Source organism: Semicossyphus pulcher, unplaced genomic scaffold, assembly GCF_022749685.1.
Source record: "Semicossyphus pulcher isolate SPU_LCO1_2020_fin unplaced genomic scaffold, fSemPul1.0.p SCAF_15, whole genome shotgun sequence".
NCBI classification, from domain to species: domain Eukaryota; kingdom Metazoa; phylum Chordata; class Actinopteri; order Labriformes; family Labridae; genus Semicossyphus; species Semicossyphus pulcher.
The window spans coordinates 958,717-977,500 of record NW_027211659.1 but is presented as its reverse complement, the minus strand read 5'-3'; the positions used below and the strand labels follow the sequence as shown (position 1 = coordinate 977,500).

Below are 18,784 nucleotides of genomic sequence, written 5' to 3'. Positions count from 1 at the left end.
TTACCGCTCTACTAACCTCCACCTCCTCTCTTTCAGTCACTCTCTTCCTCTGTCTCACCCCCCTTCCTCTCCTGCTGTCCTAAATTCTATTCAGGCAATAATAGAATGACATTTATCATAATCAGTTTCTCTCTGGCCGTCTCGCTGCCTCGCGCTCTCTTGTCTCGCTTTTGCCACCCATCTATTCTCTGTCTCCCCCGCCTCCCCCCTGCTCCTCCCGTCCATCCATCCCTCCTTCAATCATTTTGCCTCCTCACTTCGGTGTCAGAGTCTGTCTCGGTTTGAGGATCCCTGCAGCTCCAGTCCGCAGAGGATTAACTGAAAAGATGATTGACTCAGATCTACTTGATTAGCAACGACTTCCTTTAATGAAATCCAGTCGAGCAGAAATCGCAGCGTCATGCTTCAAGGTCCTGAAACTAAAAGAGCAAAACTTCCTGCACACGAGGCTTTCAATGATCCTCCATCTTTCTTTCCTCTTCCTCTTTCAGGACATTTGTTTCCTGGTTTTTCATTCTTCTTTACGCCTTTGTTTGCGTGGCTCAGGTTCATGCTTGTCTTCTCTTTCTGGTGAAACCTGGTGAACAAACCCGAGCATCAGTCCATGCTGTGATTTGGTTCATCGAGTTCTCACAGGCCTCCAAACACGAGGAAATGCTGCTTATTAGAAATCAACATGGGCCTTTTGTTCCCATAAATCCTTGAGTTTTACTGCAGGGTCGCGTCCTTTCTCTTGGATGGTTCAGACGCTCTCTCTTTTCATTTGGCAATCTTTTAACGAGACAAACATCCACAGTTTCAGGTGCTGTTATTTGCCACCTGGCAGTGATCTCACCTTCGCAACATGAAATTAATAAATGGAAAAATAAACAGAACTCTGGTCTCTGAGTTCAATTCAATTTGTGCAGACGAGCTCAGAGTCGGAGCGCTTTTAAAACCATCAACGGAAAAATACAAACAGATCTGAAAGCAAACGCAGAGAATCACTCTGAAAAAATGTATCATCCATCATCTATACCGCTTATACTGTTCAGGGCAGCTGCTGTCATTGGGCGAGAGGCGGGGTTACACCTGGACAGGTCACCTGTCAATCACAGGGCTGACACAGAGACAGACAACCTTTCGTGCTCACGTTCACATCTACGGGCAATTTAGAGTCACCAATGAACCTAACCAGCATGTCTTTAGACTGTGGGAGGAAGCCGGAGTACCCGGAGGGAACCCACGCATGCACGGGGAGAACATGCAGACTCCACACAGGAAGGCCCACTACGTCTGAACCGGGGTTCTAACCACCACCGTGCAGCCCCCGCTTGCACCAGGAGAATAAGATCTGCAGACCAGAACTTCTCTGCAGCTTCAGTCAGAATCGTCATCATAAATCTGTCTGACACATTTTATCTTCATTAAGAAGCTGCAGCTTCTGCAATTTGAAAACTGAAAAATCTCGTTTTCTCGAGATAACAAAGCTGCACCACTGTAACATCAGCTGATGATAACTCGTATCTCCAGAGCTACAAAAGCACCAAACAAACAGAAGCTCTGTAACATCAGTGAGCAGCCTGTTGTTCTGTTTCTACATCGACAGAAAAGTTTCCTGTTATCACGAGAAAACCAGCTTTGATATCTCGAGATAACGAGATAAAGAAGTCGTTATCACAACGTATGCATGTGTGCTTAGGACTTCTGTAGAAATCTGCTGTTAGTCATATCAAATGTTTTGTAATATGTCGATGCATTCTGCAGCTGAAGGATTTAAATACATGCACAAACTCTTCAAACTGTTACAGAATCATTTAAAAGAACAGGACGAAACAAAAAAAGGATCCTGCTCTGATGTTGTATCCTCTTCTGTCCTCGGCGGGGACGCGTCAGGACACATCAGCGATTAGATGACTTCTTTGGAAAGCGGTTAAAGAGATCGGATCACAGTGTGTCCTGGTGGTCGTTGACAGTTCTACATAGAAGCTCTTAAAACCCGAGTGTAAACAGAGTCTAAGTTCCTCCACTTTAACTGCAGAACTGATCCAACATCTCACAACACTTTTGAACCCGTTTTCAGTGTTTGCATCAACATCTTGCGAGTAAACGAACACACGATCATCTTTTTCTTTCACTTCAGGGTTCTCATCTCGTCTGAAGCTCATTTCTGTGACCGTTTCCAACTTTTAAAGAATTCCTGTGTCCTCCTGAGACCTCGGCCTCTCTCTCTCGTGTTTATCAGCCCAGCTGCTCCCAGACCTTCTCCGTCTATCTCAAGGCCTTTTCTTTTTTCTCCTCTCTTTGTTGATAGCCGGGGTCATCGTCCCTCCATCCCTCCTCTTTTTTCATTAAATCCTCTCCTCACCCTCCTGTATCTTTGTCTCACTCTTGTTTTTGTCCTTTTCTTCCAAAAAAAATCACTTTGGACAAAAATAATTGGACTTTTGGGGCATTTTCATAGTGAGAATTCATATTATAAACCTATATTCTCTGCCTCTCTCTGTCTTTTATTCTCCTCTTCACAGTTTGTTTGTCGTGTGGCTGCACATCGCTCGCTGTTTATTCAGTGCAGCTGCCCTTATTACATGTCTGATGGCTCCTGAAGCCTCAGATGTGATGAAATCCTGTCGTTTAATGTTTGCTTTACTCCCTTTATTCCTCGTTTCTCTCCGTCCATCTGTCTCACTCCTCTCTGATTCTTTCACTCTTAGATTTAAACGCATACAAACCTTCATTTTCATGCTTTTAACAACTGAACTTGTGCAGAAACTACCTTTTTAAAAATCACAACACATGCATGAAGCACTATGAAGCTAGCCTGTCATTGTTCCAGGCAGGCACAGCAGATAGTGTGGGGTGGATGTGCAGCTGTGCAGAGGGCAGCTGGCTTCGTGTTTGACCTTGCGTTTTAAATCACGTGACCATAAATCCCTGACTTGTTTGTGTCAGAGTCCTGCTGAACCACACGCTGCACACCTGGCTCTGTTATTATCAGCGCTCTATTTAAATGAGACGCTGTTTCTGCTGTTTTGATTTTCACATCAAGAGTTTCAGACAGGAGTTTGTTAGTTTGGGTCTCGGAGGTGTCTCACATTAGCATCAGGTTTTGTCACTTCAGTAGCACGCTGCTTTGATGTTAGAAAATAAAGTTCACCCACGCTGCTGCAGGAAAATCACACTTAACCCTTACAGGTGGTGCCTACATCGGCATTTATTGATGATTTATGATGTTTCTGAAATATCCTCAAATGATTCATTTACTTAATGTCAATTAATCAATAATAACAGCATTGAAAGTGTGTCTTTCATAAGTTAAAAACTAGAATCAGGTGTATTTTTTATTAGATTTTGATAAATCATCATCATTAGCCCCCGCTCTCTGCTCCATCTCAGGGTCTGAGTCACAAAGCAAATTGCACCGATGATATTCAAGCGCAAACACGCCCATAAAGTTTCTCAGCTTCGTGCAGTCTGCTCTTGTTTTGTGTCTGATTGTGGAGAGGAGCTGTCTGCAGCTCCACTCTCTGCTCTCATGCATTAAGAGCCGGTGCAAAAGGAGCGCAGTCCTTCAGTGAATTAATGCAGACACATGAAAAATGTTAGAAGAAGTTATTTGATATTATTTAGTTTTGAGATATTCTCAGTATTTTTGTTTATTTTGATGCCATTTCCCTTTAAGCAAAAATAAATGATCCGCCTCCCAGTCATCTCCGTCGTTTTTATTGAAGGTGAAATTAAAAGATTTAACCTGCAAGTTGCTCCTAAAAGACGTTCGCACTGTCTATAACACTTTCTGCACAATCAGAGTTCTTCTGCACAAATTAGTGCAGTTTAAATTCATGTGTTGCGGAAATCCTCTCAGACTCACACAGGAAATGGGTGTGACAATGGGTTGTAAGACTGACACACATAATCAGAGCAGCACACACACATCCCCCCCCCCTCTCTTAATGGTTGTTCAGGATGAAAAAAAGGAGAAAATTGAGACGATTACATTTTCATTATCGCAGCATGTGTCCGTCACCTGTGGTTGCCTGGCAGCAGCTGAAATCGTATGAAAAAAGACCTGTAATAGCATGTACAGTGTGTGTGTGTGTGTGTGTGTGTGTGTGTGTAGCCATTTCTCCGCGGGTACGTTGGGTTTTTTGGAGAGGGTTGCATAACGGCTGTCTCGGTCAGAGCTCGGTTCGTCTGCTGCCGGAGCGTTCTGGAGACATTTCTGCTGCCTGAGACACATCCTCCACACACACACGCATGCACACACAGGCACACACACACACACACACACACACACACACACACACACACGCAAACACACACAGGCACGCACGCACGCACACACACACACACACACACACACACACTTACACTTTCATACTCTAACTGCTCTCTTCTGCGTTCACATATTATGCAGCAGGATTAACCACTTGCTGCGTTTACATGGAGCTACTGATGATAATCTGTTTAAATAGAATACAAGAATGTAAACAATCTGTTGAACATGTCAACTTTAAACCTTTTTATAAACGTTTAATGAATTCCCACCTTCAATATATTCAAACTCTTGAACTTATAAAACCAAAAAAGACAATTTATTTATTTAAATTCATATTATCATGTTCTTTGTATACATTAATGTTGAACAAATCTGCAGTGTTTGTTTGTTAACATAATGTTCAATAAAGTTAGGGGAAAAAAAGATATGTAGCTAACAATATTAGCTACATATCTTTTTTTGCGTACATTACTCTTAGCAATAAATGTACACCTTTCCTAAGGTACTGTGTAACAGTAGCTTACTGTGTGTTAGCTAGCTTAATATTAGCTAGGAAGTGATTAAATGCTAAAACTAGCTTTTGTGTAACGATAGCTAAGGAATCATCTAGGAGTAGTAGGCTAGTAGTTTAAGTTGACCGAATGATCCGAATGATTTCACTCAAAGGGGAAAAGTGTGCTTGTTAACGCACCCACTGTGTCTATTTAATTTACAACAGCTACTGTTAGCATTTAACCAGTTCCCAGCTAACACTAATGTTAGCTACTTGTCGGTAGATAATGAGTGATCAAAAATCGTGTTTTACTATCAAATAGGGCTTAATGTCTTGTAGCTAACATTACCATTAGCCATTTACTTGCAATCTTCCTGTTAGCTCTTATTACATGATACTAAAGGGAAGTCATTAATTCCTAGCTAACATTACTGCTAGCTAGCTAAAAGTGTGCTCGTTACACTCCTACTGTGAAGAGCTGTGGGTAGAAAAGAAGTTATTAAAAATCTTGTTTTACTGTCATATAGCTAGGCGAGATTTATGTAGCTAACATTACCATTAGCCATTCACTGGCCAATCTTACTGTTAGCTCTTGCTACACGATGCAATGGGGAAGTTGTAAATTCCTAGCTATCATTACTGTTAGCTAGCTTAAAGTGTCGTTAATGCTCCAACTGTTTATTTTCCTTTTATTTTTTCCAGAAGGGCTTCCTCTTGTTTTCCTCCTCTTGTTTTCCTCCTCTTGTTTTCCTCCTCTTCTTTCTCCTCCTGAACCCCACCTCCTCTCCTCACATCACACACTTCTCCCCTCTGAAAGATTCATCAACCCATTTACCCAAACATCTCCTTTTCAGATGCGTACAGGGCTGCCATCCAACTCATCTCCCCTCCCTCCTCTTCCTCCCTCCCTCTCCTCCTCATCTCGTCTCCTTCCCACAGTGAAGCAGGAATAGAGCTCTCGGCTGTCAGCCTCGTACTTTCCCTTTTCTTTTTTTCTCTGCCGATTGGGTCTCTGTGTTTTCACCTCCTCTCTCCTCATTTTTCTGTCGTCTTTTCATTCATTTACTTTCTCCCTTTAAGGCTCAGCTCGGGTTTCTCCCCCTCCTCGTCCTCCTCTCATCTCCATCTTCTGTCTTCTTCTTTCTTAATCTCAGTCACTTTGTCCTCTTTCTCTCCCTCCGCTTGATCTCAGTTCAACCTTAATCTTTCCTCTCTCTCTCACCGTGTGTGTGTGCGTGTGTGTGTGCACATAGATATGAGCCGAGTCAGAGAGGCCCACCAGAGAAGCTTTAAGCTGTTACGTAACAAACGTCCTCTTGACTTGGAAGTGTGTCACTGCGTTGGATAAGGACCCCCTTGTGGCCGCTGCCTAAAGACGCCGCAGGGCCTCCCTTGATAGCTCGGATGCTGTGATGGAGGGATGATGGAGAGAGGAGGAGGAGGAGGAGAAAAGGGACAGACAACATAGAGGAGTGGAAGTGATGGGAAAGGGCAAAGGAAACTAGAAGGAGTCAGTAGCAGAGGAGGTTTGGAGTTAAGAGGGTCAGACAGACGGATAGAAAGAGGGAAAAAAGAAGGTAAAAATTGTCTAGACATGAAGGAGAGTTTCCGTCCTCTCCGTCTGGATGCGTTCGGTTTGTCCTCTGGTGTCACAACAGTTGAATTTATGTGCAGTGAGCTGCACGAGGCAGTGAGCATCAGAGAGATATCCGTAGGCACAGGCAGCTGCACTAGAGAGGGGAATAGGACTCACTCTCAAATCCTTAAACACGGCGGCTTGTTCAGGAGCTGAATGCTTCAAAATATGAAGACCTAGGTACCCCTTTATCTTTATCTTTCTGTAACTGTGGAGCATTCCAACATGTCGCTCTCGTGTCTGAAGAGGCGCCTAATAAGTCGTGAAGGTAATCTTATAAGGATGGTATCACTTCCAACAAGTCTGAACTGAGAGCTGTCAGATTCTGCAGGAGGTCAGATCGCTGTAACACTCTCTCAGTCGGCACAAAGAAAGTTTAATCAGGTGTGAAAGAGACGAGTTTCACTGATAATCTGAGTGGAGCTGCCTGTGCATATTTTCAGTTGGATTATTATAAAAAAGCAGACCTCAGAGTTCACTTTGTAAAATCAATTGAAACTTTATCAGAGGATTCACAAGAAAAGAAGAATTTCCTGCTCGTGATCGTTACTATTCAAAGCTTTAACTCCACACTAAGTTTTAAAACCCACCAGAGGAGCAGCCTGCGAGGGAACATCCTGTCCATCATGGCTGCTCTCCTCTTTCTCACTGAATCTTAAAGTCCTGCTGCGTCTGAACGAGGCTGAGAAGTAACTGTGCATTTTTATAAAACTCACACCACATGTTGTTTTTCTGCACCTCCAGAAACCTGGGACTCGCACGTGAATGTGTAAAGCTGTAAATAAAGTTATACAAACAGCATGAACACGGGTAATGCTCGCTTGATTAAATATTATGTATCACGCTGCTGGCAGGTGAACAAAGACAGGAGTTTCATACTCGAGTGTCTGGTTCGAGTCCACACTCCGATCTGTGTTTAAGTTTAGGCAACAAAAGCACTCTGGTTAAGTTTAGGGACAGGTTGTGATTTTGCTTAAATGTTATTAATAAATGTCTAAAGTCAAACTGACTTTTTCTGTATTAAAAAGAACCATTAAATTCTTAAATAATGCACATTTTGGATGCAGGAGAGACCTGTTGCAAACACAGGTAATCTGTAATCTTATCGAGTTCTCTCATATCGTGCAGGCCTGGTGCCGAAACATAACCAAACCGCTCGATGTTGTTAATTACAGTCAGTCCAAGAATCATAAAATAAGAAATGTTTTATTTTGAAAGTCTAATCAGTGGTTGCTTATTTTTTCTACGTGAACTTGATCGCTTTATTTTGAAAGTCTGACACATATTTATTATCTATACTTTGACCGTGAAGTTTAGCCTGACATTATGCTGACTTTATTTTGAAAATCAAGCTCAACCCTCCATATTTATTATCTATAACTTTAAAGTTTAACAAGAAGTTGCATATTTTTTGTAGCTAACACGGCTGCTTAATTCTGAAAGTTTAAGAAGTTGCATATTTTTTTATCGCTAACACAGCTGCTTTATTTTGAAAGTCTAACTGGACATTGCATTTTTTTTTTGTCGCTGACATGGCTGCTTTATTTTGAAAGTTTAAGAAGTTGCATATTTTTTGTCGCTAACACGGCTGCTTTATTTTGAAAGTTTAAGAAGTTGCATAGTTTTTGTCGCTAACACGGCTGCTTTATTTTGAAAGTTTAAGAAGTTGCATATTTTTCATCGCTAACACGGCTGCTTTATTTTGAAAATCTTTGTCTTATTCTGATTTTGAAAGTGACTTTTAAACGTGTTTATTTATCACACTTCAGACTGTATGATCACACACTCGAGTTTTCACGTATCCTGCAGAACTCATCAAAAACTCACTTTGACTTTGTTTTTAAATCTGCAACAAACACGAGTGAGAGTTGATTATTTCCCTCCCACTCTGTGAATCAACACGTGACTCATGGTCCTCTGCAGGTTCAGGTCGCTGTGACGCTGTTAAAGGTCTGAATGTTGCAGCTCATCAGACTTCTGTGTTTGTTGAGTGATTATTATTGAGCCGACTGTGTGCAGTAAAGAATCCGTACTGTGCAGGACGAGATGAACTGCAGCACAGAATCAGAGTTACACAACCTTTGATGATTCAACCAAACACAATCAGTGTGCATGATGGGACACACACACACTTCCACCCACAGACTCTTCCAGTCACAGATATCAGTTAATCATTCTGCGTTTGCACGACTCCCTCAGACACATTTTACCCTCCGATCCTCTCTGCTCGTTCACACTGACTGTGTCTCTCTGCGTCCGTCTCCTCTTCAATGAGCTTCGTCAGCGCTCAGTGTTTTGTGTAATTTCGCCTCAGAGGAGGTAAGTCAGGCTGAAAGAGCAAACTCACACTGATTCAGGCCGAGGGTTCATCAGTCCCCGAGGACGGGAGGCCAAAGAAACAGGTTAAAACTGGTCTGCAGTTAGACAAGTTTACTTTTAATTAGTTATTTGATGCTATAAAAAGGGGGTGTGGCCTCGTGATTGACAGCTCTGTTGACAAATGGGACTCCTGCAGCGTTCTGTTCCCGAGTAGCAGAGTAGAGGAGGAACGGCGAGAGGAGACGTAACTAACACTAACACTACAGTCAGTGAACTTTCCATCAGCGTGAATATCTGCTTCAGACCGACACAAGAAGCTGTTCTGCTGCAGACTGAGCCCACCTGAGGGCTCCAACACGCCAAGGGTTACCACAAGGTAAAGGTATGTGTCGGGTAGAGGAGGGGGCGGGACGTCAATACTGCGGCCGATCTCTACTGCGCACACTCTGGATACAGATGAGCAGGATGGCAGCGCCCGCTTAACAGTTCAAATGACGTATAAATATCTGCTATTAATGCGTATCAGGCCCTAAATACCTCTATGTGTGTGTGTGTGTGTGTGTGTGTGTGTGTGTGTGTTCTGCATTGGATTAGCGTCTGTCAGAGGGTGCAGGCGGCCGCTCAGTAATCTATTGTGCTAATCTTTAGCAGAGGGATCATTAGCCAGATCTGCACTGGATTTATGCAACTGCCAGGTGTTAGTGTGCGTGCATGTGTGCGCGTGCGTGCGTGCGTACGTGTGTGTGTGTGTGTGTGAGAAATCGTTATGCACAAGGTTAACAAGTTGTATAAACATGTTGGTCAATGGGTGGAAACTGTGAGGAGGATTGATGAATGAGTGTGTGTGTGACTTCATGTTCCATCTCTTATTCAGTGAAGTTTATTCAGAGTCTGTTACAGAGGTTAAAGGTCACAGTGCAGGACAGAGCATTATACACACAGACATACAGAAGCAGTGATCTGCAGAGACCAATGCATCTTTTTTTTTTTTGTAGCCATGGTGATTGGTATTAAGAACCGCTGTTTGATGGTACCGGTACGTGATTGGTCAGTTACAAAAGTACCGATAAGCTCATGGACAAACGGGGCTCTGATTGGTATGTAATGTAAGAATTCTGTCTTATTTAATGTCGTATTCATTCAGTCGTTTCACTCTTACGTAGCTGGCATCCGTCCCCTAGGGACGACGAAGCCGCCGGCGTCAGGCAGTGACGTTGCATTGTTGTGGCCTCCTGATGGAGAAAGTCTCGTCGGTCTATGGCGTTTGTTTGATAGTTTGTGCTCTGTACTAATTGTACTTTATTATGACTTTATTATCTCATAAATTTGCCCTTTTTTCTGGCAAATTTCAAACTTTAATCTCTGAATTATCAAGATTTTCCTCAGAATTTTCCTCTTCTCCTCCGGCTCTGTTTTTATTTTATTTTTTTAATGGCTCTGATTCGCCGTCGTAGCCACACGTCATGGACAGGGGCAGCGCGTTTTAAGGTTGTCCGCTCGTACGTCAGCGCATCTTAAATTTGGCACAACCTTCAGCTCAGAGATAAACTGATTACATTTTGTTGGTCAGAGGTCGATTTAATTTCACATCCGTCCCATTTGCTTAAAACTTAAATCTCAGCAAAGAACGAAATGTTTACTTTTATTAAAGACACAAAGAACCATGGATGAGTCCACGACCTGCTCTGCTTTTAACTCTCACAGACGGGTGATCGTGACGCTGCGCTTGTCGTGGGAGCAAATTGTATCTTGTATGATTATATTTGCGATGAGTACATTGATATGCGTAGAGCACTCGTACAGACCACTAACAAAGGGTCCGTCGTGCTGTATTGTTCTGCTCTCTGGAGGTCCGCGTGTCGAGCTCAGTGGTTCAAACACTCTGAACGGAGAGCGGCTGTAAACACTTCAACGGCTGCTCCAAACAACGACCTCTTGTTCTGGATCCATTTATTCCTCTCCCCTTCACCACTTGTTGCTCCTCAATCCTCTTTTCATCTCCCGTCTATTGTTTCATCCTGCGTCTTTTTACTCCGTCTGCCATTTGCTCTGCTTGTGTTTGTGTTTTTCATCTCCTCTCTGTCATCATCCTGTCATCTTCTCCTTGCTCTCTTAATTCTTCTCGTCTGACCTTTTCTTTGCGTCTCTCTTCCCTCCAGCTTTTTCTTTTCTCTCCATCTGTGCTGAGATTTTTCCCTGGCAGCGACTCAGCGATGGAGAGAATGATCAAATCGGAGCTAAAGGGAGGAAAAAAAGAAACAAACCAGAGAGAGGGAGCTTAAATCAGGCTGTGGATTATGAGCGATGGAGGCCAAACAGAGCTGCTGCTGCATTAGAGGCTTTCTGACGGGGTCGTGGTTTCCTGGACGGTCGAGATGTCACAGCGACAGTGGAAACATGCACACACGCAGCACACACGCATGCACGCACACGCAGGATTAGTTACGACAGCCACATCGATGCTCCCAAATGTCCGAGCCCCCCCTCATCGCAACATCTCTGACCCCGCCCTCGCCCGGCTCCGGCCACCTAAATACCCGCTGACCTGCTTTCTCTAAGCTCGTGTGTCCGGCCTCCTCGCTGGCCGGCTGGATAGAAAAAAGATGTTTAGTGGGACGGTTACGTGATGAAGATGAACAGAGTGTGTTTGAGCCGTGACCCGGCCTGTGTGCTGGGAGCTGTGGGAGAATTGGAAATCAATGCATGTTTGTGTTGTGAATGAGATGAGGCAACGATTTACAGCTCTGCCTCTCTGAGGTAATCACTGCTGCGCTCGTCACGTCCCCATCTGTGTGTGTGAAGCCTCATTGTTGTGATTTTTTACAGTTTTTTTCCCACAAAATCACAGAAAAGCATTTAAATTCAGCGCTGTCTGTTTGTTGGACTTTTCCCAACCTTGTAAACACGATATCTCAGGAACACCTGGAGGAGAAATCTCCAGATTCAGCACAAACATCCACTCAGTTTTTAGAATCAGTCAAAGGTTGCTGCCTCGCAGCTAGAAGGTTCCTGGTTCGATTCTCGGTGCAGACATAGTGGACCTTTCTGTGTGGAGTCTGCGTGTTCTCCCCATGCGTGCGTGGCTTCCTCCCACAGTCCAAAGACATGCTCGTTAGGTTCACTGGTGACTCTAATGTTGCCCGTAGCGTGAACGTTGTTTCTGTGTGTCAGCTCTGTGATTGACTGGCGATCAGTCCAGGTGTAACCCCGCCTCCCATAGGCTCTCGTAAATTGTAGGTGTGAATGTGAGTATGAAAGGTTGTCAGTATCTGTAGCTGTGTCCCAATTCAGGGACTGCATCCTTCGAAGGACGTGTTTCAAGGCTTTAATTTGTAGGCTGATCCATTTCGCAGGCTCCTTTTAGATGCGTCCTCTTGGGGGCCATGAAGGATCCATGAAGGGTTCATCCTTTGTGCCCAACGTATCCCGAGATCCATCGCGTGCCAATCTTAAAACACAAATACAACAGAAACCTGCTGAAAATGAAAAACTTGCTGCAGAAAGCTGAAAGAAAAAGTTAAACAGTCAGAAACAACAAATGCAACACATCACAAAGGCCTCCCCGCCTGAAGGGGGCGACAAGTGCAACAGCTTAGTTTCATACTGGAAATCATTTGGGCCGTTGCAGATAATTGGCCCTTGTTGGCCACCATATTTGGATACTTTAAAAAAGTTTTTGGTGCTCACTAAAAAATTCATACACTTATGACATCATTTAAAACGTTTAATAGGAAGTTTGAACTAATCACAGCTACTTTCCTGCCATAGACTGTATATAGGAGGTGAGCGTAGCCTCTCGGTTTCAGCAGCGAGGCCGGTACGATACATAAAGTGGACTTGAGCCTGGCGCAGAGGGGACCCTGTTTGTTCTGATTCTGTGACAATAGATGAGCTGTGATCTGCAGGCTGACTCAGACTGCCCAAAGTGAATCACTCGCTGATGACATGAAGATTAACAAACAGTTTAATATTCAGTTTGAAGCCACAGACTGTTGGTGTTCAGGCTGTTCTCATTCACTGTTCAATAACAAGTGATGCACTATAACTCTTATGTAACCCATCTGCTGCAACTTCTCCAGAAAGTTGGGGAGAGTCAGGTGACCTCGGAGACGGACTCGTCCACACAGTTAAATAACTGCATTAAAACTTTACAAGTCAAAAGTCCTCTTCATGCAGAACTGATGGTTATTATATTATCAGATTATAATTATAATGCATTAACGTGTAAACATCAGTTAAGCTCCTACAACGGGCACATGAGCATCAGAACTGGACCACGGAGCGATGGAAGAAGGCGGCCTGGTCTGATGAATCACATTTTGTTTTGCGTCACGTGGATGGCCGGGTGCGTGTGCGTCTCTTACCTGGGGAAGACATGGCACCAGGATGCACTATGGGAAGAAGGCGAGCCGGCGGAGGCAGTGTGATGCTTTGGGTGATGTTCTGCTGGGAAACCTTGGGTCCTGCCGTTCATGTGGATGTTACTTTGACACGTACCCCCTACCTGAACATTGTTGCAGACGCTTCATGGGAACAGTATTCCCTAATGGCAGTGGCCTCTCTCAGCAGGATGATGTTCCCTGCCACACTGCAGACATGGTTGAGAAATGGTTTGAGGAACGACAAGTTCAAGGTGTTGACTCGGCCTCCAGATTCCCCAGATCTCAATCCAATCGACAAAGACAAACAAGTCAAGGACTTAAAGGATCTGCTGCTCACGTCTCGGCGCCAGATACCTCAGCACACCTTCAGAGGTCTGGTGGAGTCCATGCCTCGACGGGTCAGGGCTGTTTTGGTGGCAAAAAGGGAGCTACACAATATTAGGGAAGGTGGTCATAATGTTCTGGCTGATCGGTGTCGATGATGTAAACCTGCACACTGTATGTAGACGTCTTCTTTGCCTCTGAATTATCAGAAACAGACATTCTCCCGTAAAGTACCTCATAATTTAGCTTTCCATCTTTCTTATCTGTTAATGACTATTTTGCAAATGAAAGGACTATTTTCTCGTCCACATGTCGCCCATAATACAAATAAAACATTAAATATTTCCTCATTAGTGTAAAAACAAAGCTTCATGGTCATAACTTTAATTAATCATCTTCATTAAATGTTGGAGCTCAAAGAGACGGTGAGACTCAGCGGTGGCTGGTCGGTACATGATGATGTGTTCAAGGCTGTTGAGGAGCTTTCCCTGTAAACACCTGAGTCTGTCCTTTAGTTCAGTATCTGTGCAGCTGCTGGACGGAGGCTGCAGCTCTCACAGATACATGTAATTACTGCTGTCGCCTGAGCTCAGGCCGTCACAGCTCGTTATGAATGAGTGAGGAGCTATTATCAGTCAGACAGACGCGCTGCAGCTCTAATGAAAGGTAACTTCACATTGACATTTGCTCAGCATGCAGAGATGGAGCTGTCAATCAAACTGTCAGAGGCTGGAGAGGCCCGAGGCAGGAGGAAGGGATGTTAGCAGGGTTACAAAATAGCTGTGCATGTGTGTTTTCAACACAAAAACACAGAATGAACTCTGCGGCCTGTAGTCCAAAAGAGAAATCTCCAGATGTCGATTATTTTAAGCTGCAGCTGTTTTGTGTTTTCCCAGGATCCCTCGGTGCAGAAGATGGGTGGAGGCAGGAAGAAGACGGTGTCCTTCAGCAGCATGCCCTCTGAGAAGAAGGTAGGTCTGAAACACAGAACTACATCAGTAAAAGCACACTTAGTTTTGTAACTAATCCGAAGTTGATGTTCTGTCTCAGGTGAGCAGTGCGGCCGACTGCCTGGCGTTCATGCAGGGCGGCTGTGAGCTGAAGAAGATCCGGCCCAACTCTCGGGTTTACTGTCGTTTCTACACGCTGGATTCGGACCTGAGCTGCCTGCGCTGGGAGCCGTCGAAGAAGGATGGGGACCGAGCTCGGCTCGACGTCTCCAGCGTCCGAGAGGTCCGGACCGGGAAGAGCACAGAGACGTTCCTCCATAACGGACCTCTGTCTGAACACCTGGCTGAGGAGGCAGCTTTTTCCATCATACACGGAGACGACTACCAGGTAACCTTAACCCTAACCCAAACATCTACAGAGAATAATCCCATTAATCCAGCATGTAATCTGTATGTATCCTCCCCTTTGCAGTCTCTGGACCTGGTTGCACTGTCGGCAGATGTGGCTAACATCTGGGTGACTGGCCTCCGCTACCTGTTGGCGCACCCCTCTGTGATTGGTGCAGCAGGAGGAGGTGGAGGTGGTGGAGGAGTTCTGGGTGAAGGAGGTCTGGCAGTAGAAGGCAGCCTGGGGAGCAAGATGAGGAGCGAGTGGCTGACGGCGGAGTTCTCTCAGGTGGATGAATCTGGAAACAGCATCGTGTCGGAGGACGTGGCGGTCGCTACCATCTGTAAACTGAACCCCGGCATCAAGGAGGCCAAGGTGAGGAGTAGCAGCGATGACTGGGCTCTCAGGCATTTTAAACCTGGGCCCCTTTTAACATATTTTAGGGTCTTAATGACTAATATGTGCAAAACATTTGGGAGTTGCTCCTGTAGATTTCTTCAGCCGGCAGCTGTGAAAAGGGCTGTAATGGCTGTAATGTAAACCTTTGGATTCAATTGCACCTGATCAAAGGTCGTCCACTAAAAGTTCTTGTTGTTTCCACTGACAGGCTCAGATTGTTATTCTAAGTGTGTGACAACATGACAGAAAGGATCCCTACAGAGATAGACCTTTTTGTTACAGAGGAAGATAACTTTAGAAACAGATGTTTCATCGCTCTCTTCAAACACACCAGACTCCATTGACAAAAACAGTGATTTAACATCACAAAACACAGAAGTTGCTGGTCTACCGCTGCCTTGATAGGTAAGCTTTTTTGTGTTATTGTTTGTTACCAAGTTTTATTCTGATTGAGAACTAATGATTTAAAACACCCAAGTCACAAAGTAAGACAAACAAGTAGACCAGCAGCTTCTCTGTTCTGTGAGGTAAAATCACTGTTTATATCAATGGAGTCTGGTGGGTAAGAAGAGAGCGATGTAACGTCTGTTTCTGGTTTTAAAAAACTAAAACATAAAGGTCCGTCTCTGTCGGGATCCTTTCTGTAATGTTGTCACACACTTAGAACAACAATCTGAGCCTGTCAGTGGAAACAACAAGAACTTTTAGCGGACGTAGTTTGACCAGGGATTACATTGCAGCCATTACAGCCTGTGTTACAGCTGCTGGCTGAAGCAATCTACTGGAGCAAGTCCAAAAGTTAAAATAAGTCTATAAATAAATGACGACAGCTAAAACGGAGCTACCCAGGTGTCTTGCACCAACAACACTTGGATATTAAATATATTCTGGTTGCAACTAAAGAAACAAACCATCGTGTGCTTCGATATTATCATTGCAAGCTTGACTGCGTGTCAAAACAGCAGGTGATATAAGTCTGGTTTTACCTCAGATACACGCACAGCGGGGTGTTGTATCTCCTGTTCCTGTATTTGGAGCACAACTTTTAATCCCTGGAGACGGGAAGTTGTTGCTCCTCTGCTTGTGTTAGTTTGGCCGTCTGATGTGCAGTTTCACACAGGTCTGAGCTGCACACACACACAAAGAGAGCTCAGAAGTCTGTGTGCGTTCAGACAGGTGAGCTGACTGCTGAACACCTGCAAGAACTCAGACATACTTTCACTGAGATGATATCAGAGTGGGAGGATTTTTACTGACAGGGGCTGAGCGGACGAGATAAAACGACGGAGAGAAGACGAGGAAGCAGAACGAAAAATAATAGACATGAAAGACAGAGATGGAGAGATAACAGAGTGAGATCAAAGAAGATGAATTTGGGTCACTTTAATATCCTTTTTGAAATATTATTACTAAAGTTTAATTACAGTTTGCTGACTAATTAACTCACTGTCAGTCCGACCCAAGCAGCAGCCTCCAGGGCGAATACAGGAGTGTCAAGAACTGCAGTTCCTCTGGTGTCCACTTGAGGCTGCCTCCAGCAGTGAGTCAGTCCCCATAGAGCCCCATGTTAAACTTTACAGCAGAAATAAACATGTTTACAGCCTGGTACAAAAAACAGTTTGGGTCTCTATAGCTCATTTCTCTCTTCAGGACAACTGTACGGGGAGAATCTTTATACAGCTCACCTGTTTACGTTATATTAAGGGATGCATCATTCTCTCCCTCTTCTCCCGCAGGTCCGACTGCGTTTTAAGGAGATCCAGCGCAGCAAGGAGAAGCTCACCTCCCATGTGACCCGAGAGGAGTTCCAGGAGGCTTACTGTGAGCTCTGCACCCGGCCGGACGTCTACTTCCTGCTGGTGCAGCTGTCGAAGGACCGCGAGTGTCTGGACCCGCAGGACCTCCGCCTGTTCCTGGAGACGGAGCAGGGTTTGTCTCTGGCGACGACCGAGGGCTGCTGGGAGCTGCTGAGGCGCTGCGAGCCGTCCGCTCAGGGGAAGGAGAGGGGGCTGCTGGGTCTGGACGGATTTGCTCGATACCTGCAGTCACCAGAGTGTCAGCTGCTCGACCCCGAGCACCTGGGAGTCTGTCAGGACATGAACATGCCTCTGTCCCACTACTACATCAGGTGAGGCTGAACATTTAGTGTAATCAGAGCAAACGAATAGAGTGAAACTTGTCAATCAAAGCATTCAAACATCAGCCACATACAAGGTTCCTCTTTCAGGAGTGGCTGTTCTCTCATCTGACAGATGGTCCTTCTTACTCACTGAACGCTGCATACGACAAATGTTTAACAAATATGTATTTATATTAAATTAGACAAATTGTTTGTAGGAACATTTGCCAGTAAACAAAGTATTAAAAGAACATTGTTCAGATGTTTATGATGGGGTCAATAAATATTTAATCCTTTTAATTTTAAGCAACGATTAAACATTATTAATATTATAAAACATTGTGTCGAAGCAGTGAATGAGTGATGTTGTTGTGTCCTTCCTCAGCACGTCGTACCGCTCCTACCTGCTGGACGATCAGGTCCACGGCAGAGCCGACCTCGGCGGGCTGATCAAAGCTCTGCAGTCCGGCTGTCGCTGTGTGGAGCTGGGGGTGACTGACGGCCCGGAGGGAGAGCCTCTCCTCGGGGTGGACTACGGGCCTGACATCCCTCGCCACCATCATCACCACCACCACCATCACCACCACCACGCCCCCGTCACCATCCGCTCTGCTCTGGAGGTGGTGAATAAGTACGGCTTCCTGACCTCTCAGTACCCGCTCCTCGTCTACCTGTGTCAGCGCTGCTCTCCGGGGCAGCAGCGTACGATGGCACAGCACCTCAAGAAAGTGTTCGGCTCCCGTCTTTACACCCCAGAGGCACTTCCTGTTAGTCTGGGGGGGCGGGCCACGACATTACCCTCCCCGGAGCAGCTGAAGGGACGCATCCTCATTGTGGGGAAGAAGCTCCCCCCGGAGCAGGGTGGCTCTGACGGGGAGGTGTCCGAGGAGGACGAGGAGATCGGAGGAGGGGGGCCGCTGGCAGGTCGGAGAATGACCATCCCCGGTGAAGAGGAACTGGGCGTGGTCTTAGTGGTGCCTCCGCCCTCTCAGCCAAGGAAGCTCCGCCTCCACAAAGACCTGTCCGACCTGGTGGCGATCGCTCGCACGGGCAGCCGCAGCTTCTACGCGCAGAGAGCGAGTCACAAACAGGCGCAGCAGCAGTCCCCGCCCAGCAGCCCCTCCTCCCCCGGCACCCCGATGGCTCCTGAGCCACCTTATTGGACGCTGTGCTCGCTGGGGGAGGGCGAGGCGGGGCGGCTCACCACAGAGAGCCCGGAGGACCTTGTAATGTTCACCAAACGCACCCTGACTCGGGTGCGACCCAGCTCAGTGCGTCTGGACTCCAGTAACCCGAACCCACAGGGGTACTGGAAGGGAGGCGTCCAGCTCGTGGCCTTGAACCAGCAGACCCCCGGCGCCATGTTGGACCTTCACAGAGGTCGCTTCTCGCAGAACGGAGGGTGTGGTTACGTTCTCCGACCGGCTGTGATGAGGGACGAGGTGTCGTATTTCAGCGCCCACACACAGGGCTGCGTTCCCGGAGTACCGGCACAAACTCTGAGGATAAAGGTGGA

General features: G+C 45.7%; 1 protein-coding gene across 1 annotated transcript in view; it reads left to right on the top strand.

Annotated features, from left to right (window-relative positions):
* plcl1 (phospholipase C like 1) overlaps positions 1 to 18,784 on the top strand; it is an 81,522-nt gene that overhangs the window by 37,347 nt on the left and 25,391 nt on the right. The window contains exons 2-6 of the mRNA XM_069662876.1: positions 14,309 to 14,383; positions 14,463 to 14,750; positions 14,835 to 15,125; positions 16,886 to 17,277; positions 17,654 to 18,779. Coding sequence (XP_069518977.1) covers positions 14,309 to 14,383; positions 14,463 to 14,750; positions 14,835 to 15,125; positions 16,886 to 17,277; positions 17,654 to 18,779 — 2,172 coding nt within the window. The remainder of the gene's footprint in view (positions 1 to 14,308; positions 14,384 to 14,462; positions 14,751 to 14,834; positions 15,126 to 16,885; positions 17,278 to 17,653; positions 18,780 to 18,784) is intronic.